The sequence below is a fragment of the Microchirus variegatus genome (genome assembly GCF_963457635.1).
Source record: "Microchirus variegatus genome assembly, chromosome: 15".
NCBI classification, from domain to species: domain Eukaryota; kingdom Metazoa; phylum Chordata; class Actinopteri; order Pleuronectiformes; family Soleidae; genus Microchirus; species Microchirus variegatus.
This window is the reverse complement of record NC_139816.1, coordinates 16,782,663-16,809,102: the sequence shown is the minus strand read 5'-3', so window position 1 is coordinate 16,809,102 and position 26,440 is coordinate 16,782,663. Positions and strand designations below refer to the sequence as shown.

At 41.0% G+C, this 26,440-nt stretch overlaps 1 protein-coding gene across 1 annotated transcript in view; it reads right to left on the bottom strand.

The window, feature by feature from the left end:
- The window catches only part of mmp16a (matrix metallopeptidase 16a (membrane-inserted)), a 70,167-nt gene extending 44,292 nt beyond the window's left edge, over positions 1-25,875 (bottom strand). The window contains exons 1-3 of the mRNA XM_083901752.1: positions 25,627-25,875; positions 3,455-3,603; positions 1,588-1,710 (exon numbers count right to left, since the gene is read on the bottom strand). Coding sequence (XP_083757878.1) covers positions 1,588-1,710; positions 3,455-3,603; positions 25,627-25,740 — 386 coding nt within the window. The 5' untranslated portion in view covers positions 25,741-25,875. The remainder of the gene's footprint in view (positions 1-1,587; positions 1,711-3,454; positions 3,604-25,626) is intronic.
- Positions 25,876-26,440: the final 565 nt, after the last annotated feature.

Genomic DNA, 26,440 nt, shown 5'->3' with positions numbered 1-26,440 from the left:
AACATCTCAGTAGTTCAAGGATAAACACAGTTTGACGCAGTTTTGAGCAAACAATCAGGAGCGTTTCCAGAAAATGAGCAGAACGTTACAAGATCTATAAACACAAATGTGCTATATTGTCTAACTGCTTCCACTACAAAAGGAGCAGCTGCAGGCACATCTGACTGCTGAGTGGGGCCTGGCACACATCCATGTCCAGCGCACTCACTCACATACACACATATCCCATTACATAACCCTAATCTGTCAGAGAGCACCCTCTGCCCTCCACTGGGGTTTCCTCCTCTCAGCTCATCTCTTTTTTTACTGCAGCTGCTTCTCATTTACACTCTTCTCCTCCTCCTCCTCCACTTTTCATCAGGTCTGCTCGTTTTTCCTCATTTCTTCAGACCTATACCCTCACAGATGAACCGAGTGCTCACGGAGCCATTTCAAAACCCAATCCCGATGTAATATTCTAAAGAGGAAAATGCAGTCGTATACAGTCCTACTTTAGCTATAGGTCACTGATCCTTTTGATATATTTAGTATGCAATGCTGCGTATTCATTTATCCTCAAGGCAATAAAAACAGGCCCACCTCTTAAGGATTATCCCATGAAACATAAAGTTGGCAGCAGACGACAGCATGGTGGGTATAAAATATAACAGGCACTGGGCTACTGGCCTCACTAAATGTTGCATAACCACAGCATGTTGTCTTATGCTGCATAACTACTCATGGAGATTCATATCAGAAAATGTGCTTGTAAATCATAAAACTGGCGACAATGTATCTGGGATAAAACAGGTTCTTCTGCAGTCATGAGGTTTACAGAACATGGTTTTCTGTGTGTTAAGTCAAGTTCAAACCCTGAATCTGGTTTTGTAGCTTTGTCACACTCTATGACATAAAACCTTGTTGACTATGTTCAGCAGCTGTTTTTTGATCCCCACGTACGACCAAAAACTTAACTTATAGATCTTTTTGAACATGGAACAAAGGCCCACTTTACATTACGCTTTTCGCGACATCGGCGAAATTTCCCGCTTTAGACACACCGCCCGGAAATCTGGCAGGACACCCACGGCGCTTACAACTTTCCTCTTTACTTGCTCGACTGTACGATCGTAGCCGGCCTCCCGCATCCGATGTTGCATTTTTACGTAGGCCATCTTGTTTCTGGATGACTCCAGCTTCTTCTGGATCTTGTCCTCCGACCAAATACTGATCAGGCACTTGGTTACGGAGGTGCTCCACGTACAGCGTCCTCCTTCACCCCCGCCATTTTTTTTTGGAACAAAAGTCCCGCGGTATATGCCAATTAGCACGTGCTATATGCTAATCGCCTAAACCCTGACCTCCCGATGTCGTGAGCCCGACGCATTCTCTTTATACGCACTTTGAAGTTGTCGGGGACTCCCGCTGAGTTGTCGGGCGACCACTTCGCAGTTGTCGGGAGAAAATTTGAAGACAGCGGCACTACTCTTTGCCGCTGTCGCCAGTCCCGCTGACACGAAAAGCGTAATGTAAAGTGGGCCAAAGCTGGATTTTTGTGCAATGCTCCAATGACCCAACCACTGAAAAAGCTTGATAAAGTCCACCTACCTGTACGTGATATGTTTGTGCTGCCACCTCTGTCCTGTGAGTGCGTACCGCCGTTTCCTGACACTGAATCTGGACGCACCGCCTACCTGGTCAGGAACGCCACATCTGGGCTTCTTCATCCACCTACAGGAGAGCAGTGAGGAGGTCAACAAGCAGCATTATGTATCACACAGGCTTAACACTAATGATTTGATGAAACAGTCCTAATCTATAAATACACATCTATTTACATTCAGGTCTGTCATTTTTTTTTTTTGCAAAAAATTGCAAAAAAGTAACAGATTAGCACTTTCCAGGACCAAACACAAAGCATGCAACTTCTCACACACAATCAGACGCAAGCTATGTTTACATGGACACAAGCATATTGGAATAGAAACCTGATCGGAATAAAAATATGTTGTGTAAACATGCCAGTCCAAAAATTCTGATCCGTTACAGCTCATTCGGAAAAACAAATTTCATACCGAATGAGTAGGCTAGTCTATCATCATTCGGATCGGTGTCCTTATAAAAGATCTGATAGTGACTTCCTGGTCTGGCGTCTTATCCACATAAATGTGTTTCAATTTTGTTACTCCTGTATTTCTTAAAAAAAAGAATAATAATAAACAGACATATATACCACAGACATGGAAGAGGACGGAAATTAGACTGATGCAACGTTTTTGGGTCCGTGTAAATAATGTAATTCCATGTAAATTCCAACATTGAGACCAATCTTTTGACTTTTTCAGAATGAATTTTTGCACATGTAAACATAGCTACAGATCATTCATGCAGTATGATGGAAAAGCCACCTCACCTTATTGTGTTATCACTACATCAACAAAGAGAAGCAGAGGGGGGATAGAAAAACAAACACGTGTACAGTTATCATCACATTCACTCAGTTTCAGCTCAGTGGTTGAACAGATGTTAGTCTGCGTTCACATCACACGGACCATGTTACAGTCCAGTGACCATTTGAACTCTCTGGTACTTTAAGCACTGTTGGTATTTCAGTGTTGCTGGGGACAAAATGTCAGTGAACAGGTAACAAGACATATGGGTGAGCTCCCGGGGGTTAAGCTGTGTGCTCCATGGTTCTCTTTTCAGTGCTGCCACTACAGCTGCATTTACACACATAATGACCAAGGAGTCAAGTTAAAAGCTACGGTTTCGTATCGGAATCAGTTTATTGTTACTTCATAACACCAGTGGTGTTTAACCCTCCACTGTGTCTTCTTTACTGATGGAGCTTGGTCTTCTAGGTTACGTTTTCTCCGCCTTTGTAGCTCAGACCTACTGTAACTGGCAACCCGTGGTTGCTCGGCAGCTGAGAATATTTTTTTAATGCGAATATTTTGGCTGTACTGTTGTTGTTGGTGAGTTCAGTTTGTTATATGAACATTATTCCTGAGTCTCTGTGACATATTAGGAGGATTTTACGATCAGTTGCTTTAGATCTATTACATAATGCACCTTTAACAACAAAAACGAATAAACGTGAACAGCAGCCCGTTTTTTTTTTATTTACCACAACTTCTCAGTTCACTGCACGTTTCATCTGCAGACTGCTGTTCACCCCTCTTGTGAAGAATCTAACTGTGCCTGAGTGAATTCAAATCTCATCTTGCAGAAAATTAAGCATAAATAGCGACACCATCATCAGCAACTGTGAAGCCATTCTCAGCCTCTTTTCTGCTAATGTACTGATGTTTCCACACACGCAAAACAGTCCATAAGCAAAACGTGACCAATCAAAAACTGTTGCTTCTTTGTAAATGTGTGTGGTTTTTTTTGGTTTTTTTAAGAAATGAAATACCGTCACACAAAATTCATACAGTGACATCTTTGAGGGTATTTTTAAAGCAGCATGACTCACTCTATAGTGCTGCTGTCCAGGCTTCCTGTGACATTGAGGCCATAGCGGCGCTGCATGGCAGCGATAGCGGACTGCATGACTCGGGAAGAACGCAGCAGTGACATTCTGGGGTCTGCAGCAGGGAGGTAGCCATACCTCTGGAGCCATGCCTACAAGAATAACAAAATAGAGAATAAAGAATAGGTGAGTGAAATGACACGTTTAAAGGAATAGGTGAACAAGTCTCATGTCTTTACAGAGGAACAAAACAATTTGCTTGGCATATCATGAAGTCCAAAGGAATCTAAACCTTCCTACCAACACCTGTAAAGATCTGATAGTTGGGAATTGTGAGAGGTTACTGGTTTCTGAAGTGTTTCAGTCTGAGTTCACCTATTTTGTGTTTCCCAAACCTTTTTATCTACACTCTTAGAAATAAAAGTGCTAAATAGAACCATATAAGGTTCTTCATCAAAAACCCTTTCTTCGGGAAAGGGTTTTTCAGAAGCAAGTGGTTCCAGGTAGAACCTCAGCCCTTGTAGAAGAACACTTTTGGAACCCTTATTTCTAAGCGTGTAGGGACACACTTTTTAAAGAAACAAGCAATGGGTGCATACTACATTCCCAAAAAAGCCATTCTTTAACACCTTATATTATTTCAGATGTTAACTAGCCTTTTCCATGATATATATACAGGCGTGGAGTAGCTCAGTGGTTAAGGAGGACATCAAGTTCAACTCCACCCCTGGCTGGTTGTCGCTTTGGATAAAAGTGTCTAAACTGCTAAATGACATGTGATGTAATGTAATATGTTGTGATGAATGAATTACTGCTTCATTGTATGCGTGCTATTTAAAACATATACACAAATATGAAGCAAAATGCTGTTGTTGATCTACGAGTCTTACAAAACCCATGAGCTTTGGCTTTCTATCTACGGAGCAGGTATGTTGTATTGTATTTGCTGATCATTTGTTCTAATGATTGAAGCAAGAGCGTTTCGTATCGATCCACACTGTGAGTCACCAGCATGGTCAATGGGTGAAATGAATGGTGACAATGAGCATCTGAAATAACTCAGAGCACACCTCACTGCTCCGTTATCAGCCTCTGCTTTTTCACAATGACAATGAAACACCAAAGAGTTTCTAACAATTTAACAAATATGTTAATAAGATAATTTTGCATTCACACACAGACAAGGTAGGTGTTAGGAAACACGTGTCAGCTTCATCTAAACCCGAAAGAAAGGCAACTAATGTTTTGCACAAGATCTAAAACTGTCCCTTTAAAGAAGAACAGAAGACATTTTTTTGCACCATGGCACTTATCCACACCTGGTCCAATGGAGCAATAGTGTGAGTTTGCAGGTTGCCAGATGTGAATTTGTAGTTTTGTATTTGTGCAAGAGAAGCACTTTAAAGAGAAGATGCAGTCAGCTAAATCTGCTGGAATAGACGCAGGTAAAAATCTACTGCCTGTTCTGTACAACACCATTTAAATGCCATCAAGATACAACTTCATGTGAGCGAGATAGAGGAAGAGTAACAAGATCTAAAGACAATTTTTACCCAGGGACATTTGTGTTAGGAAAAAGGGCATGAGCAGAAAGTGAGAATGTCATCTGTTATCATTTCATTTGGCTTGTCTGGGGAAAGGGCTTTAGTGTAATAGAGCTTTCAGAGTCTCTATAAAATTCTGCCAGGGGAAATCACAGCTCAGGTCTCAGGACAAGGAAGGAGAGAAGAGGATCAGCCAGGCTTTTCCATACAAAGCCATTGGAACAGACCCAACCATATTGTAGCCACTCAGTCTTTATGTAGAAATGGTAAACAGATAAACCAACTAATGCATTTAGCAACAAAGACCCATATGTTTAAAAAAAAAAATAACTACACAACAGGAGATAAACTGTGTTGTTTCAAAAATGCAGAGAAACAACACACGAAAAAAAACACTTGTCTACAATCTCAAGAGTCAATGAACTGTCGGGATGCTGTTATTCTTCATTCAGTAAAGCCGTGCTGAGAAATGTGAGGTGCTATTCTTATACACACTGTTGTCAAGCCGCTTCGGTCATGACGGAGGCCTGCTGCTCGAGATAGCACACACACTGAGACTGAAATTCACTAAAACAGCGAGGGAAGCATGGCGAAAACGCAATCAAAGACAAACCATTACCCAGGAGCTCTGGAACAAATGTGAGTGTGCAGCTTTTGTTACAGTGGCTGAGCATCATGTCGAGCCCCGAGCAGCAACAATCGGCTCTGTAGAAACCTGCTATTTAAAGGAGGTTCGGGTGCAACTGAACAGTGGCAACCTTTGTGAGCTCTAGTTATGAGATATGAAACTCAGTCGGGGGGGTCGGTTCACACACATAGCTGTGTTTACATCGATTTTTGTTGCTGTTGATGTTATTAATAGTGTTTGTATACTACGTCCTTCACCTGAAAAAGCTCTATCAAACAATAATGTGTGCAGCAGTGTCGCAGGAGCAGGTGAGTGCAAGAGGCATTAATCCTGTCATATGGAGATTCATATGGAGTTGATCAGCATCGTGTGTAGTCATTCAGTTTTATCTCGTGTACAGTTATCCACCCTATTCCTGGAGGCCCTACTGGATAAATTATTAATGGTGAAACTTTCAGACGAGAAGTGGAACCAACAGTAAACAGTTTTTTTTTCCTGTGGCAAAACATGGTGGCGGCAACGGCAGCTGCGTGGCTTCGGGCACGCGTTGTTCCTGCAGTGCATGAGCATCCTGCAATTTGAAAAATCACCCAATGCTGAAAGTAAGACCCAGGCTTGGTGATGTGGGAAAACATCTGCCTTGGATCTTTGTCTGCCTTTTGATAAATAAGTTGTGTCCCACCTCCTTCAGAGGAACACAACCGATCTTATTGTTGTGTAAATACTGATGCGCCTCGGAGCTTTTCAGATTGTTCACAGCTTCACCATCTTGCGACAGAGTTCATTTAATTATTTTACGTTTATTATTATTTGGGAAATACAGACACTGTTCCATGACATTGTTCTAATGTGATATTTACACACAGTAAAAGCAGTGGAGCAGTATTTTCATATTTATTTCTTAGTGTTATGTAAAGACACAGTTAGAAGAAGGCAATCAATGATCACTTTTTGAGGCCAGTAATGGATATGGAAATATACTGTATAAACTGAAGTGTACTTTGCAGTGTTGTCCAATAGTTTGATAATGAAACAAAAAGACTAAGAGCTTTTAAGTTTTACTGCATTGCTTCTTGGGTGTCTCTCTCAACCAAAACTACTCTCTGCATTAGTAGCACAGAGAGAAATAAAGCCACATCAGTGGAATTGTCAAAATATCCCTTTCAGTTTTTCTATGGTGTTGGAGGCAACCAGACTTCATCATATGCTGTGTTTCCATCATGGTACGGTTTAGTTTGGTACAGTACAGTATGAGCGGTAAAGCCAGACAGGCAACAGTACTTTACTCTGTGACATCAAACGCGACACAACAGACAATAATGAGAGGACATCCTTCAGCTCTTTTCCTGCTGCTCGGTTTATGGCTGTTTGTTTTCACTACACAGTTCCAGCACAGCTCGACTCTACTCGTTTAAGGACAGACTGCTGGCCACGGATTGCCGGAAAGTCATGAGCACAGCGCCCGACACAGGAATCAAACCGAGCAATGCCGAGCTATATATCAGTTAAAAATACTCGAAAGTCTTGAAAACACGTGTTAATCTCTAACATTTGGCAAAGAAATGTCTAAAACCTAAATGGGGTCTGGGGTATCCCGACCCCTTCCACCATACTTCAGTTCAGTGACTGTGTCAGTCTAGTGCACTCCGGTCATGAAGCAAATACTGAACTTATGATTGAGTACAACAAAATAACTGCTTTACTCGTCACTGTTTCGTGTGTCGCGCATAAAGCCGTTCAATGATGACTCCGCTCATGTTGAGGAGTTACTATAATAACGGAAGACGATACTAAACCGAGTAGAATCGAGCCGCACTGAGCCTAGTCGTGCTTGAACTGTATAGTGGAAAAGTGCCATTTGTATGAGAATAGACAGCAGACGTTGAAGAGAAAGAAAACAGCAAAGTCTCTCATCAATCAGCTGACCTTACCATACCATTTTACTCTGGTACCCCAAGGGAGGGGTGCCAAAAAAATGGAACATTAGGGGTTGGTTATGTTGGTACTATTCTTAATGGAAGGGCAAAAAAGACTTGACGTAAACATGCAATGATGTCATTATTCCTCTGTTTTCAACTACAAAAACAAGAAAGGGTGACCTGAAAAAGTGACACAGATAAGATACACCACGTGCATGAATGTTGGGTGTGTGTAGCCTCTCAAGGAAGTGGTGTATTTGTTTTGCTGTTGAGTTCAAATATCAACAGTTATGGCCCAAACTTTAACTCTTGGCACAAAAGCCAGTAATAGTTGTGCCACAAAATGTTAGAATCAGAACATTGCGTCCTGTATTTTCCTTAGAGAAGCGGTGGGAAAGACTGCTGCAGGTGTCGGCACAATAACTCCACGGTGCAACTTGTAAATTACACTAAGACAGTGCACAGCTCAACGTGTCCACAGGCAATTTTAACAGAAAATGAATCATTAATGAATGCAGTGTTTACTCAGATTTGGAACATGAATAATTAATGAACGCCGTATTTACTTGAATTTAGAAAATTAATAATGAATAAACACGGTGTTTACTTGGATTTCGTTTGGAGTTATTTTTGGTGAGATGATCAACATCTGCTTCCACACTCCTCCACCGCCAACAAATGTTACCTCAGAGCTCAGTCTCTGTGGCAAAATACACCATGAAATATCCCAATATGAAGCATAAATAAACCGTAAATAAAATCTTCACTGCGTATACTGTATATATACAAGGATAAAAGCAAAATGTCGACAAACTTCAGATTAAAGACATGTTTTGTGTCTCGTGTCTGTGAAGGTGGTTCAGAGTAGATTCTCCAGAACTGCGGCATACGATACAATCACAATTATGGTGACAAATTATCTGCATTTAACGTTCCAGCACTTTTCTTTTTAAGTCCACAGTCCCTGCTGCTGCTGCAGTTTGACAATGGAGGTAACAAAGTGAGGAACCCCAGCAGTTTAGCTGAGCACTTGCTGGCACAGTTACAAACACTGCAGTAATGACTTTTATCATAGATCCTCACATCTACCTTTTCCCTCCTACAGTGGCTTGTTTTTTTACATATATATATACACACAGTATATTATATTTGTTGTTGCTGTGGATTTCTCACTGCATCCTTGGTCCTATTTGCACTCTCTCCTCCTCCTCGTTTCACACTCAGTGAGTGGGGGATAACATTAGGATGTGTGTCAGGTTTTCAAGCTGTGAATAGACCACTGAGTAAAAACATTTTGCAGGGGTGAGATTTCCATTCAGCTGCTCAGGTAGCAAGCAGTACTCCATTGGTAGAAGTCATTCATTTAAAGGTGTCGTATGTAAGAATGTGGCCAAAAACGGTTACTACATTCAAATTCCCAATACCAAGGTCTTTTAGGTTTCCTTTTCTGACGTATCTGGCAACCCGTGGTTGCTCAGTAGCTGAGACTCTACTGACTGCGAAGATTGGTAGACGGCGGTAGGTGGCGTCACATGCCAATACATGATTTCAAAACATAAACATGATTTGCAGTCTGCAAAATATTTTTTTTAATGCAAATATTTTGGCTTGATGTTGTTGTTGGTGAGTTCAATATGTTATATGAAAATTATTCCTGAGTCTCTGTGACATATTAGGAGGATTTTATGGCCAGTTGCTTTAGATTTATTACATAATGCACCTTTAAGTAAAGCACAGCTGTCCTGCAAATTGTCTCAAAGAGCATGGATACCTGACGCTTTCCCATTGGGGGGTTGGACAAAAATCCAGAAAAGTCTCATGTCAGGTAAATTCGTTCTTCTAGTGAAAATGTGGTGATTTTTTTTAAATGCTTTATTGAACATACAGTGTAAACATGTAATACATATATGTATTACGTTAAAATAAGTGATATAAGTAGAAACTGATTCATTGGGCTAGTGTTTCTATTTAGAAACAAGATTTATAGTTTTTACGACAGCACACTGAATGCAACCCACAGGCTGCTGAAGCCATCCACAGTGGCCATTATCATTTTCCTCCATTAACCTCGACTGTTGGATTATGAAATAGTTATCAGCAGTTACAGTTCAGAGTTAATGAAGAACATTAATACAACATTACCCTTGCGCTGAAACTTAACTTTAGCATTGGGTTCAGCCATGTCTTATCAACTGCAACTTTAACAACAACCTAAAATAGTTGTCAGTTGTCATAGTCAATAACTTATGTTATAGATTATTTCCAGACCTGGTATTACAGGTACAGTGTGAAAGATCTTGCAACATTTATTGGTGGAAACTCGAAAGATGTTTAATTTGTCTATTACGGGCTATTGTAAAAAACACGGTGGTCCAACATGGCAGCCTCTGTACAGGTGGCCTGGTTCTGGAGTAATGAAAAACAACAATTCATGACTTACACGAAATTAAGTATAATTATTCTGCTTTCAATTTCTGCAAAAAGGAAAACAATATCACCAATTTATTGCACACTGGATCTTTAGCATTTGCCCTGAGTGATCGCTTTACGTGCAGATGGTACCAAGTACAGGTCTGAACGCACCTAATGAATACCTGAAGACGTCCTAAGATCCATGATCCAGGACAGATTAACCCTCTAATGACCATCATGATAATCATGTGAGTGCTTCTTCTTTTTCCAAGATAACTTTTAGTTTTGATAACGTAATGCCAACTAATAGGCACAAAGCTCTGTTTCTCTCCATCCATCCATATTCTACCGCTTTATCCTCCACATCAACATCCTGGACCGATCCCCAGTCCATAGTTTTTTTTAATTTTCTTAGATTTCACAAACAGTCTCGGACGGAAATGAGAAGTACGCATGCGAAATCCTGTCTGCAATGAATGGTTCAAGACCACCTTCTCAGCTGCAGTTTCATGTTGAAAATGAAGGCCCATACCTTAATTTATTCAAAATATCAACACTGATCCCAATTTTTACTAAAATCAAAATCATTTTTCATGTTACAGCAGCACATGTAGAGCTTTAATTCACTCAAGTTTCACTCAGTTCACAGACACTCATGCACTCACATCTGTATCTGTATAGACGCGATGTCAGTGTGTATCTGAATACAAGTGAAGCCCGATACGATGTCATGTAGTGACATGAGACCCATCCGGGACGCGTTTTCATGTCATGTGGGAATAGTTGTGCTTACCACTACTAAGTGCTTCTTAGACTACACACATACACCCATTGGCGTTTGTGCCAAACAGTAAATCGAAATTTCAGCTGCCTTAGCGCTTCGTCCCTTTTTCTATCAATGTCATAAATCCCAGCTTTTTTAATCTCCCTGTCACCATGTTGAGTGTGGGAAAAGAGTGCAGACAAACCTACATCTTTGCAACACTGCAAAGATTAAAAGTTCCTATGACAAACATCCGCTCTTCCGCTCGGGTAATAACTTCAACTTTGAAGTTTTCAGGACTGAGGTTTGCCCTTCTGAGTCAAACAAATTGATTAAACATAAAAACAACAAATAGATTCACACCCAATCGCAGGCAGAGAGATACACTACCTTTACAAAAAACTGTACTCTTTCAGTTCCCATCACTGCACTGCTTTCTACTGCCATTATTTTCATCCTAATGTGTACTCTCCATTTTCCTGTCCTGTAATCATCTCTATCCTCAAATCACATGTCCGTCCACTATGTCTCCTCTCTGTCACTGGGGCCCTTTGATTGCAACCACGTTTGGCATCGCCCTTGTGAGTTCCCTGCTGCTATTTGGGCTGAAAAATACAGGAACACGGTTAAGACGTGGCATTGCATCGCGAGCTTAACAGATATACTAATGCTGCCTTGTCCAGCAACAGTTTTTAACCCATGCAAATTTAAAGGGTTTTGAGGGGAAGTAAAACACTCAATATAAACCAAATTCAGATGTGACGAGACATTTCGGATGAGCTCAAAAGACGAGATTTTGACAAAAATACAGTGTATGACTTGACAAACATTATTTTGTACGAGTAAGACATGAACAATACTGAAGTGCTGCAAAAAGTTTTGCCTCAAACTCAAACTAACTGGCTTCTCTCCAGACATATAACTGTGCATCAATTACAGCAGGGGCGGAGACTTTTTTTTTTTTTTTTTTTACCAGAGAGCCACAACTGACGTAGATGAAGGGAAAGATAATAAAAAGTTCTCAAAAATATATTTATTTAACCCATCATTTAACACAACATGCGTAACATTTAAATTTTAAAGTCAATAATTAAGTGCAATCTGTAACAAAAATAAATATGAGCTCCATATGGGAACAACATCCATAGATCTGAGATCAAAACAGACGAATAAAGCAAAGCTCTCCATTAGGCGGTGATAAATGCATTGGTGGACGGCAATTCCAACATTTTTTAAGCTGTGACGGGAAACTTAACTATTGCGTGCAGGATTAAACCTTTTTGTGGACATAATCTTATCCTGGGGCCATATGTTTTCCATGTTTAAACTACAGTTTCTGAAATATTTGCCCACAAATTACCCATAAGTGTCGGAGTCATATTCAGTTGTTATTTCAAGTTCACCATAATTAGTTCGCATTTGTTATCGCAACATAACAAACAGGAAACACCTTCTTCTTATATGGGTTTGTGGATTCTATTGGCGTTTGGCAGACCAGTTTACAGGCACATTAGCACCACCTGGACTGGAGTCTGAATCAACAGATAAGACGGGATAAAATTGTTTTTAATAAATCTTGTAAGGCAGATTTTTACCAGACTACAAATCTGAACAAAAGACCATACTCTTGAATAAAGATAGGAAATTAACTCCATGTGTGACTGACATTTTCCCCAGAGGTGGTTGAAGCAGACAAAGGATATTGATTTGAGCAATTTTGCAAAAAAAACTACCTACTTAACCACAGTGTTGGATCTGATGCTGTTGCTATTTTGTCATCCCTTCATGTGGGGACAAAAAAATGGGTTAATATTTTACAATAATAATAATTATGATATATACTTCTGCTACATTGTACTGATAAAACTGCCATCCCGCGTACTTTCTCTCCTCAACAGTGAACAGATTTAACAGAATGTTGCTATTGATCCTGAACCTTGTTCATGCAGATATTCAAATGAACATGTCATACTGGGAATTCTTGATTGTGCGAGATTATGTACCGTAAGACAATTCACTGGTTTGACTCATATGTTTATGGCAGAGTGTTTCTTGAAAATCAATGACCATTTATACAATGCAAACACTTGTGGGGTTCCGCAAGGATCGATTTTAGGGCTACTTCTTTTTTGTTATTATTGCAGTGTCATGTATTTCTACTGCTCTGCTGAGGACACAACTTTATCTGATTGTGCTCCTGGTGACTTAGGGGCTGTAGATGATCTGTATTATGTATTTAAGATAAATGAGGAAGTTTACTTTAAAGAACTCTCACACTTAGAGAAGGAAACATGCCATATATCTGCTACTGAGGCACAGTGAAATGTCTGGAAAACGACGTCCTCAAGTGCCATTCCTTGTCTTTCCATGCTAGCATCTACGCGAACTTCGTTAGGAGCCTTCAATGCCTCACTTTCAAATACACGTTCAGAAGCATAACTCTGTATCATCTGCACAAGGAAGCCAACAAAAACAACTCTAGTGTGCTAAACTGGACATAAAACAATATACATACGCCTACAACCACTGATGAGGGATGTATGGGTCTTGAATTCTGTGTTTGAGCAAAATCAAGCTGCTTTAGTCTGTGTTTAATCAGAATATCTGAGAGGAGGAGACATCTGCGGACAATTCAGGTCCAGGTAAAAACCTCCGGAACCACATAGACTGAGGGAATCCTAACCTAATAATAAAAAGTAAAAACCCATTTAAGATTACAATACAAAAAAAAAGCTCCAAATGTTGAGTTAAAATACAAATGCACGCAGTCTGTTATCTTCTTTGCACAATCATGACAGAGAAAACTGAAAACATCCATCTGCATGCAAGCAAATACAACAGATACAGAGTGAAAACACAAAGACAGGGCATATACAGTACATTAAAAGTGCTGCTGCAGAGATATTTAATGTTTCTGGACTATGTCATTGACTTCTTAAGAGGTAAAAAAAATATGATTGAGTTGCAGAGTGATGAGAGCAGAGGCTCAGCGTCATCGTACACAAAAATTAAACTAAAACGACACAGCTGACATAAGCACAACCTGCACTGCAGCTGGCAGCTCAGGTGTGCATCAGCTTTTCTGTTCTGTCTTCTTTGTAGTCCAAAGAGAAAATCATGGAACTTTTCTAAATTGAGACTGAGAGTGAGACCGAGCGTGCTCGTTTTCTTTTTTTAATCCTCCCTCTCTCTTTCTCACTGATCTACTTACTCTCTCTCCTCTCTCCCTCTCTGTGATCTATGGTTCCGAACATCCTCCCCATGTAGGGAGCAAGGGGCTCCAGCTCGACAGCCTCTTTATTCAATAAGACAGTCCTCACTCCACAACAAGATATCAAGGGAGTTTGTAAGAAAAGACAGATCCCGTGCAGACTCTTCACTGTCAGTATGAAAACAAAGATGCAAAATGGTCAGTTAAATAGATAGAATAAATAAACCAGTGCATAGTGTTGCATAAAATATAAAAATGTACCCTTGATCATTTTTATTTATTTATTTTAAATCGCTGACAGGAAATGAAGGATCAACAAACATCAGTTTGAAAAAAATCAAATGCAAAATGAACATTCTTAGTGGCAACCATTCCTCAGACAGTATTGTGCTGCACTGGAAATGGCTGGCATTGTATTCACATCTGTAGTTCAGTTCCCTGGATCAAAGCAGAAAATTATCCACTGATGTGTTTTAGCTCTTTGCCAACACACAGTCCTGAACCAAAAAAGTAATCCAAAGAAAACTGGAAGATAGATGAGAAATCTGATACAAGGCTAATTTTGGCCTGTTATAAATCAACCACTTACCTTAGCTTAGCAAAAAGACTAGACTTTGCTTGTAGTTAAAAGTAACAACATGCAGCTAAAGACAGTTTAGAGAGATGGCATTGGGAGTAAAGTGACATACTCGGGAGAAAATGAAATCAAATTGTTTCTTGTCGAACAACACAGGATGTCATTTAGTGCGTTTCTCTGTTTGTATCCTGCCACACCGGGACTTATTTAAACCAGTTCCTTGTGTGTAAAGTAATGAGCATGCAGCCAGAAAAATGCCAAGCACTTCCTGAATGAATAGAGCTACAATGAGGTTAAAATTATACAGAAATCAAGGAAAGATAAGTCAAGTAAAAAATGTGCCTATTTTGGGCTGCTTCACACTTGATTTCACTGCACTCTGGTCCAGATCTCTCTCTGGCTCATGCTTGTGGATGCTGAGGCCTCACTTTGCTGCTCCACTCTCGGCTTCACAGAGCACATTTCTTTCGCACCTTGTCACACAGTGAACAAATAAAAACAGCTTGTGGTTTTGAGTCTCGGTCCTTGGAGCCACTCTTAAACACACGAGTACATTAACTCAACCGCATGTTTTTGCTGAGGCTCTCATCCAGCAACATGCAGAACCGTTGAGTCTTAACATAAGCCATGTTTCCATCGAGTGGAACGGTTCAGTTTGCTACAGTATATATTTGTTTCCATTACGAATAGTACCAAAATAACTGGCCCCTACTGTTCCATTCTTTGGCAACCTTCCCTTTGGGTACCAGAATAAAAAGGCACGGTTAAGTCAGCTGATTGGGTGAAAAATGTCACTTCTTTACAAAGCTTGACATCTTGTTGAAATAAACCAACAACAAACCAAGCAGGAAAAAAAGCAGGATGAGTTCCGTTGTTGTCCGTCGTTGACATTGCACCATTGGCCGCCTACCAATTAAAAAGGTACTGTTGAAAGTAGTCGAAATGCAAGACTAATGGCTTTTAGAGCTGCAACTAACGATTATTTTTGTAATCGATTAATCTGTCGATTATTTTCTTGATTAATCGATGAATCGTTTGGTTCATAAAATGTTAAAAAACGTTGATCAGTGTTTGTCAAAGCTGGAAATTATGATGTTCTCAAAAGTCTTGTTTTGTTCACAAACCAAAATGATTCAGTTTTAATGATTTCTGTGTTATGCGGAGCAAAGAAACCAAGAAAATATTCACATTTAAGAAGCTAAAACAATCAGAAATCTTGTTTTAATCATGAAAAAAGCTTCAAACCGATTATCGATTATCAAAATAGTTGGCGATTAATTTAGTAATCGATAAATAATCGATTCATCGATTCATCGTTTCAGCTCTAATGGCTTTACCATTCCAAAACATACCATCATGTATCAAACCGAACCATACCATGATGGAAATGCAGCAATGGAGAGAAAGAGCTGAACCAGATTCAGAAATCATGTGCAGTAAATCAACACACAGAGGTTTGATCATCTACGCCACTGATCTCCTCATTACTGCACCGTACGTCATGGCTGTAAGTTATTCATATCTTTTACTAAACAAAGTATTCATTCCAAGAGCAGAAACTGTGACATTTTGGTGAGCTAAGTGACTAAAAGTCGAAAGAATCTCCCTGTAAACAAATGCTAAATTGAACTCCTTACTGAAAATCGATGATATCCCTGATATGAAAGCGTTGAGTGAAGAATTATAACATAGGATGCTAATTAGGCCAAGCAGTTAGAATGCAGCCAGGCAGATTTACTTCGAGCGCAGTCATAACAATTTGCTTTTAGTCTAACAAGCTCATTATGGGTAAAACACCCTGTAGCGGAGGGAGACTGTGGGCAAAGCTGGAAGCATTGATTTTCTTCAGATGTGTGTTTGTAGAGCAGGAGCTTTCATAAATTACTCTCATTAGCTTTTTACTCACAATGGTTTTATTGCACTCTCAGTAATGAACATAGATGTGACTTTGTTCCCCTCGAACCTGGTGTCATTTACCTTCTGTGGCATCGCTGCCCTCTGTGTGTGTTTGTTTTGTCTAATAACAATGAAAGTACCAACCAGGTGGTTAATAATGTAAAACTAGTTTACATCAGGGTTTCTGAGTTCCTTCTATGGCCTGCTTCTTCTTCTTTGGAGAGAGACAGAGACAGCTGAAACATGGAGTGCCTTGTCTCTCCTCGCCGTTGCCTCACTCAACAGCACTGTCCTTGGTCTACTTTTACCAGCCTGCTTGGCCCGCACCCTGATGAGCAGAAGGCGGGCTAATTAGTCAATGTGTGCCATCAAAAGGCCAAACCTGTGAGATGGTGGAGTCACATTATATTATGGATGAGGCTCTGCCTCAGGGAACCTGGTCGGTATGGCAACATGGTGACAGCACACAGTGGCTGATCAGCTGACGGGAGCTCAGTTCCCTCAGGTTACAGATCACATGTGCGCTAACTGCTGATGGACAGCAGGGGACACAAAGGTGGACCTTTGACATTAGAGTGACTTTAAAAAGACAGACGTCACATAGATGTTGCAGCTCTGACCCACATCAGATTGATTATTCATGGTTGAAAAATGTCGCCAGACTTTTCCTGCTTCCACAAACTTTAAGACAAGAAGACCCTTATGGAAACTGGCTCTCATGAAAAACTTTGGAAAGTGGATGCAGTGAGAGTTCTTCGGCATTCTGCAAAGTGCATCGAAAAGAGGACACTTTTCTGTGGAACAAAGAAAGTTTTGTTCAAAAACTTTCCTTCTGCTCCTTATTCTCATGTGACACTGACAGCCATGTGACAAAAGGCCGTTGAAAATCCGAGGCTATGCGAGTAAATCTCATCCTTATTATCATGATGTGATGTTTGTGTGTTGAGATGCCGCTTTACTTATCACTCACACTCGGAGAACTTATAAAGCGTTATATATTATTTAGACTTTTTGTGGTTAGTTTTAGGAAAAACAAATTCAACATTTGTTTTTTTTTTATCTTTTAAATGATTTATGACAATCACACTGTGCACACAAAGGCATGTGTGTGTGTGAGTTCTTTGTGCTTCCAGCCATGATTGTGCTGCAGTGAAAAATGAGCCACAATGAGTAGAAATGTGACAGGAGCTAAAAATCCACAAAAACAGTTTGGAGTTCAGAGCGTTGAGTGTGATGCTGCTTTACACATAGTCTCTCCCACACAGCAAAGTATGAAGCATAGTAACTAGGGCAACAATGAATCAATCATTTAATAATCATTATTATTATTAACCATTAATAATCGCTTACCAAAGTAATCACCAACAATTTTGTCAATCGGTTTCAGTGTCTTTTTAGTAATTAAAAAGTTTTTGATTTACAGCTTCTTGAATGTGAATACTTTCTGGAAAATCATTAAAACTGCACAACTTTAGTTTGTGGACTAAACGAGACATTTGAGAACATCATCATTTCGAGGTTTGAGAAAAGAGGTCTATGTTATGGGTCGGTATCTGAATGTTAAGCAACTCATCAGAATCACTTTCAGGACTGAAAAGAGCGTAATTCACTGGGATGACCAGTGAATGAAATCCACTGGTCCTGAGGTAGTGTAATATATTGAGACAGATTACAACATCATGAGAGGTGATTTTATTCATTCATCATTTATTTAAGAGTATTATATACCTGCAGGTTTAAATGAATTTATATTATACTGCTGTTTTGATTTTCTTGCTTCCATCAAAAAATCCTTCCATATTTTGAATAAAATGTCAAATATATTTTGTATGAATAAAGTGAGATTCATAATGGTTATGATGATTTAATGCAGGTTATGGAGATATTTACGCTACTTGCGTCAGCGTTGTGAACCAACAATGTCTTTAAATAGTGTAAACGGTCTGTTCGATTTCGACAACAAAGGGAAAAAAAGATCAATTTTCAGAATGTGGTTCATGATTGTGTGTTTGGGAGATTGTGATATGATTTGGCTCCCACCTCCACACCACAAAGTACAGATCATCAAATGATAACAAACTTAGGGAAAATCATGTCCAGCTGTGGTGTTTCATCAAGACTGACAAGACAAATATTCAGCAATCACAGGTAGAGTAGACCAAAAAACAAACAAACAGTTGCCTCTCGTTGAACGTGCTCACTCAAATTTCTCCAATTTCTCTGAATTATTAAAACAGCTTGCTGAATTTCTAAGTATTCGAGGTAGCAGAGCTATTAGTTTGACTCAATGACTCAGTGAGTGTGCGCCATGCAGTATAGAAGGGGCAGGGGGTCCTTGTGACTTGTGGGAATGTGATCCTAGCCTCTTGGGAAGACCTGCAGCCTCAGACCGCCCTGAATTATTCAACAGTTACACGATGAACCACTGGCAACAGTGCCAGGGTCGTCAAGGCAACCGCAGCCCTCCTGCCCACAACAGTAGCCACAAACCCACACACAAGCACACAAACTTTAAACTGCTGGACTTGGATTCATGCTGCAAAATTTGAATTGAAGACACAACATCACTTCAAATGAGACCCAACGCTGTCAGCAACAACTCATGACTCAGACGCAACTTGTTTATTGCAGAGGCCAAACAGTGCATCGCTTCTTATTCAACTTCGATGCACTCCTACACATGCACACACACACACTAATTCTTTATGCATGCAATGCTCACCAACTCACTGATCCCAATAGGTCAAAAGGACTCAAAAATGTTGCACATACTGATCACAACTGGGTCTCTGACAGTGAACGTTCTATAACTGAATGCTCCAAAGCATCTCTGTCAGATGAAGCGTCCATACGGTTGTCGACCACTCATATACATTCCAGGGTGGGAAATGATTACATATTTATTTTGCTACAAACAGAAGGTTCAAAGATTGCAATTAGAAACTGCTACAGAGATGTGTTGCGTAAATCCGTTCGCACTTCACCGACACAATCCTCACAATTTGATTTGTGACGCGCATGACCCGACGCTGCCGTTATCAGCAACATCAAAGATTTAACAAAGACACAGATCTGTGTGCATGTGTTTGTGTGTGTAGGTGTGTGCGTGTGTGATCGTGAATCATTTAGGTCAGTGCAGGTGTTGTTGTATTTCTCTAGGATTGAGGTGAACAGACTGACACAGACACCCCAGCGGCTCGGAAATCTGCTCGCTTACCAAAGCCAAATGACGTCAGCATAGCTGTGCGTGCAAATGTATGCGCAAGAGTGTGCGAGAGTGTGTGTGTGTGTGTGTGTGTGTGTTTGTAAAACACGGTTGCTGAGTGAGAAAAGACGATGGAACACCACACTCACAAATACACCTTCATGCAGTCAGTCACAGGAGGTGTGTTTGCACTGTACAAAGTATATAGATATGTATATATGTATATATCTTTATATATACACGACTGGGACTTTTTTTTACCCAAAGTTAAGATATCCATTCACATTCAGGGGCAGTTAAAATTCCACCTGAGCTCAAAATAAACAGCCATGAAGTGCCACAGACTGTCTGAAGTAATAACAGCACGGTCCAACAAAGGGTGCCATTGGTGAAGCTTGGCCTTAGATCAACTCTGAATGACCCGGTGGACCAAGAAGACACAAATCCCAAGGACACAAGCAAACCATCCACCTGCACCAAAGATCACAACATACAAAGCATCTGAAAAGCTGTGTATGGTAGAAAGTAAGGTTCTACACTGCATGAGTAAGAGTAAGCCTATATCAATGTGTTTGTTTGTGTGGTGGTGGTGTGGAGGACATCTGAATATCTTTGAAGGAATAGTGTGTCACGTAATATTTCGTAGGAACTTGATTTTTGGAAAAAGTGACAGCTAGAGTAAAGGTAGAAAACAATCCTGCAAAGTGACAGCCGCTACAACCAAACACCTCCTTCATTGACGCAGAGGGTTTGGTTGTTACCAAAATCAAGGAATATAATTTCCCATCAGCCAATATTAAGCCCAGAGTGATTGACGCAACACTTTATAATGATGACAACACTGAGCATTTGCTGGAAAAGGTCTTCATGAATTATTAAGCAGGTAACATCAGTGGCAACAACCACCACAGCAAGGAAATAGAAGGGACAGTAACACACATCAAGCATTTTAATGAGCTGTGATTACTGTGTACAGACCTGAAAGCACAAGCTAGCTCCATATCCATTTTTCTTTCATCAAGACAGATGTCTCAGTTCTTCTTTCACATCAAAACTAGCAACACATTCTATCATCTATCTGGATAAAAGACGAGGGCATGTGCCACCAGAGACTGTGACATAATGCCTGGTCAGACTTCATTTAGAGAAAACTACAGCAGCAGCTTAAAGGTTTTTTTTTGGAAAAGAAAGTAGAAAAGGAGATCTTACAGATTATTTTAACGAAATGTTTAAATGTGTGCAGTCTCAGGTTCTTATTATCTAACCAGCAAAGCATTAGCATCACTCTTGAATGTAAACACTGTGTGTGCGTGTGTTAGTGGGAGGGATGGGAGTGTCAGGCAATATACTCACTACACTAGACAGTAGTGTAGTAGTATTCATTACATAGTATAATAATTTGATACTTTCAATAGTTAGTTCGTAATAATTGAATATAGTCTGCCTTTGCATCAATTTTTACTCAACAAAAATATAAACGTACGAACTTGAGATGGTGAACAAAAATAGAATGTCATGACATTTGCTCAGATTCTTGATGCATTTGTTGGAATGATTTGTTTTGCTCAAACCCAGTAGTCCAGTGTCACTTGGCCACTCCACTTGACTACAATTGACTACGAGAGTCATGGAGCATGGCAGAGTGGTGGTCAATATGCGTGACCAGTACACAGACACTCCTTATGGTCTGGTCAATAAAAGGGCACACCAAAATGTGGACTTTTGTCACTTGTCAATATGCCACAGATATGTCACAAATCATGAGGGAGCGTGCCATTGGCATGCTGAGTGCTGGGTTGAGCGTTACAGCTGTGGCAACACAACTGAATGTGCATCATTCCACGATCATTCCAGGTTTGTGTTTGTATGCTGCCCAATTTACACCATATTTATACAATTTACTGCTTTTTTATGAAGAGATAGAATGAATATTGAGCATAATTTAGTTCATTGTATATTTGCACCCATAGACAATGGATGGATGTGTCTATGTGTAAAAAGTGGTGAAGGATGGCGGCAAAGACACTGTTCACACACTGATATTAACTCCAGGTGTTTTTTTTGCTACCCAGAAGCCTCAGAGGCTTAACAAGGCGGCCGGCAGCTGGAAACCTGACCTGCGACAGGAATGAAGCGCTGACATTCTCCACATAGTGACAACAACAGCACTGAGTGGTCAGCTGGGCCCCTCTGCTCAGAACAGCATACAGTATGCACAATAGTGCCGGGTAATTTGACCACAAATTTTGAAAATTTTGACTACTTATCGTAGTCTATATCAGATCAAAATTATATCATATCATATTTTTTGCAGCACTATTTCAAAGGTGTCTTTTTTACATCTGGTCCTAACTGTTTGTTTAGAGAAGTAATCTTTGTTTGCAGAAAGAGAGCGAGAAATAATGAGTCACTATTCTAATGACTGATTAATCATTCATGTCCACTGTTGAGCACAGATGTCAAATACTTGTTAATTTGAGCTTTTTGCAGCTTTTCCAGTCTCATATTGGGGTGAACAGAATGACCTTTAGATGATTGGACAAAGTCACAAAGCTCTGCAAAATCAAGGTGTGTGTGGTGGTGGTGGAGGTGGGGGGGGTGGCGTAGGCTGGCCAAGGGACAGTGAGACAGAGAGAGATGTCTGATCACAGGGAGACTTTGTGCTTTTGTCTTTGTTTTACAGCAGATCATCTGTGCACTTTGACTCTGCCGAGCACTGGAGCATCCCTCAGACATGGGACTGTGACACCTGAAGTGCTGTGCTCAGGAGGCTTCGCTGCCCTCACTACTGCTGCTGCTGCTGCTGCTGTTGTTGGCTCTTTTGGAGAAAGAAAGTTGCTGTGGTGTGAAAAATCACCCATGAGTGAACAAGAACCTGAACTGCAGCAGAATAAAATGAACAAAAACTCAAGAAACAAACAGCCATGTTTCACTGCAAGTCCATCCGGTCCACATGTCACATGACTCACACCTGGTATCTCCATCCACAGTTCAGACCACACGTACTGTACATGGAGCATCACTGACTGCACTGCACAACAGCCTTTAAACCTGTCAACAGTTACATAAATAACTAAGACTGAAAGACTCTGAGCAGCAGATTTGAGAAGCACCACTTTCGAGAAAATGAGAGGATACTAATTACAGACACACGTCCTAAACTGTGCATGTAATTGCATTCACAAACACACACAGGAAAAATACATTACACATGCCTTATCTCTTAATTACTCTGCGTCACGTAAAAACATTAAAACCACCTACACTATGTGGATGTGTAATTAAGAGCATTAAATGTCACATTAAAATCATTACTTTCTCATTTAAATTGATACGAAATGAATCACTGAAGTCAGACCCAGGACTGCGGCGTAATCTGTACGACGCGAACACACACTATACTAAATGAGACAAATGACTCCTTTCCCCATTACGAGAAGTCTTCATTTTTATTTTCCCTCCTGCAGAGTCCTGTTCTACATCACAAACCTACCAGAAACCATCACATCAGAAGCCGGAAACACCATGAAATGAACTACCACAGAGACTTCGCTCCAGTCGCTCGATCAAACTCAGCGACAAGTGAACGATTTTAAATCATTCCGATCGCTGCTTGAATCTTGCACATCATAAAGTCGGACCGCAAAAGTTACAGAGTCAGCGTCTGCACTGCCAAAATCATCATTTAACACAGGAGGGAACGCTGAGTGTGTCCATTCCCACAAAAGCCAGATGTTAGCGAGTGACAGCGGGGAGGGGGGGGGGTTTTGTTTGACCAGTGAAAATGAGACAATACACATCAGTAGCTCTGGGGAAATTACACTTTACCATTTACAAAGTGGCAGACATAAAAAGTGACATAAAGTGCGGCACAACTCTCCTGCGCTAAGCGGTGTGAGAGAGAGACGACTCAAGTATGGAAACTGTTTGAGGACTGCACTGCACTGTCGGACATGTTTCAGGCTGTGACTGCATTCTGCTTCACCCTCCTCTGATATAAAAAACACCCTCACAGTTTGACTGTCACTCTCTCTCCCCCAGCACCTGCTGGTGCCACTGGTCAGCTTTAAGCTTTAACCTCATATCCACTCGGAACATTGAGGACCATTTCATAACAAACGTCTATGACCAAGGTTAGTTTAGCGTGGGATAACGCTCTGACAAGTGTGAGCACAGCGGAGTCTATACATGTCTCGGAGCAGAACGCAGCCACATCCATCTCATCTCCTCTCATGCAGAAATGTACTTCCTGCTGTGATTTTCTTTCTTTTCTTTGGCCTTAAGACAAGTCTTTTATTAAAGACAACTTAAGTTTCAGTGGCATAATTTACCTTATTCTGAATAAACCCCTACTGGGATGATGATGTTCTCCATTCAAACTCCCATTTACTTGTAACATAGTCTGACTATGACACGTCCACATTACATCCACTATATCAGATTGGAATACTCCATGTCTCATTATTTATTCAAGTTAAGGCAATCAGAAAAATGCTGCTTTAACGGCAGTGTCTTAATTTGGGTTTTACTGAAATGTCGCAGTCCACATCAACACGTCGTTTTGGGCCATCATCGGATTACTGTTACTACATTACAGCCCATGAATGCTGGAGGATAATAATCTGACAACACAGTGAGGAGAGTGTGAAACTGAACTTGCAATCAGCCCTTAAATACAATAACACAAAAACACCATCATTTCACTGACACTGTGCAACAGCAGAGACAAAAGGCTGTATCACAGCGAAAAACAGCCAGAGTCACCGGGCACATTCTAATATGAATTGAGATGTACCTGGAGACTAAGAGCAGATGTCTCTTCCTCTTTGTGTCATGTGAGCTGACAGCATCTGGACCAAATCTACTGCTGCTCGCTCTCTCTCTCTCTCTCTCCCTCTCTTTCTTGTTCTCTCTCTTTCTCCCTTCCAGAGGAAACAGTGCAGCTCGCCAAAGCCTGCAAATCATGTGGATACGTGGATGCAGGACGTGGGTGACTGTCAGCAGGACGAGCCAGGACGCTCCTGTGTGCCGTCTTTGTGCGACTCAGTGGGTGCATTGATGCACTCGAGAAGCTTTACATTTCTTTTCGGTCAAACAGTGACTACAAACAAAAAGGAGGGCAGACTGTACAATAGTCTAGTGTTTCGTCAAGCTGGAGCCACTTGTGTCGGGAGTGATGGACCAAACACAAAGACTAGTTGAACTGGCACAATACCTTTGCTTTTGAAAGTGGCTTCTCTTTTTCTACAGTTCACTGTAATTAATATTGAAATAAGCCAATAAGAAATCTGTCTCGCTAACATGGTAACAGTCAGAATATTGACTGGAATTGCAATTGCCTTCTGATTTGTGATATAAGTTGTTGTTGTTTTTAATCAAGCTTCAGTTTAATAGTGACTGTATTAAAATGTGACAGACCATAACAAGAAGAGATACAATCAAATTATTCACGACAGTACATTCTCCACAGGGAGGAAAACTTGGATGGATAGGATGGAGTCAGATGTGCTACATTTGGGTACATCTGAAATTGCAGCCTTTGTGATTTGCTACTTGTGTTTATAATGTGCTCACTGTTCAGTACAATTGCAGATGTACAAATACAGAGGGTTTTTGTGTTTACCACTGATCAAATAATAGTCTGTATAGTTACATATCTGACCCCCTTTTCTGTGTTGAAAAGTAAACACAGAGATGAAAACAATGATCTGAGTGTCCACACAAAGACCATGTGCTGCTGTTGTGGCACAGCTGGATCTGTGTGGTGCTGTGAAGTGGACCAACACACACTCGTGAAGTTTTCCCACTCAGGTTAAACCAAACTACTGGGACATTTTGAATGATACGACACCAGAAAGGTGAAAGAAGTTAGAGAACACACACAAAAAAACAGGCCCAATGAAGGTGAGACATTACTGAGAGTATGATGATGATGATGTGCGGAGGAGATAACGCGGCTGCTGGTGGTGTGTATGTGAAATGATGGAGACTAAAACCAGGCCGCTGTCCCCGGCTCTTACCTCCACACTGAACGGCTGCTCCTCTCCGTTCACCGAACATAAAATCCACAGCAGCAGCTGCAAACACAGCGTCCTCACACAGCAGCCATGAGGACGGAGCGCCAGTACAACCATGGTGGAGCCGCCGCTGTCTCCTTCTCTCTCGCTGCCTCTGCCTTTATTTACACTCGCTTCTCTCTCACGGACAACAATAAAATCCTAGTCGTCGAGCAGCAAACATCGCCCGAGTGTCTGCGTCTCTCAGGCGGACGAGAGAGGGAGCTGGAAGCGGGGGGTCGGCTGCTTCCGCCGCGGTTTGCGGGAGGAGGGTGTCCCCGGGGGGGGGGGGGGAGGAAAAAACAGAAAGAGCCGTCAACGCCTGTCAGCAGCCTCCCGGTCCCGCAGTCCCCGGGTCAGTCCTCCGGTACACCGGCCGTTGTTCCAAGCGGACGAGTCCAGCCCGTTTTCAGCACCGCGCGGCATAGCTGCCCGTTTTCTATCGTGTTTCCCACCGAGTGCGCATGTGCGCACCGAGCGTCCCATCCCACTCCTCCTCTAAGTTCTCCAATAAAACCTGGTCTGTCTTCATGGACAAGTCTGTCTGTCTCCAACTAAAACTTGTCTCTACACATCAGACTACTCTGTCCTCCAGTCTATCCCAATATAAGACTAGTTTGTCTTCATGTACAGACACTCAGCAACTGTCGCCATCTTAAACTAATCTTTTTCCATCAAAGACTAGTCTGTCCTCAAGTTTGACCAGTACTGTCTGTCCCAATATAAGATGCAGTTTGTCCTCATCAGAGATGAGTTTGTTCCTGTGTGCAACCAATCT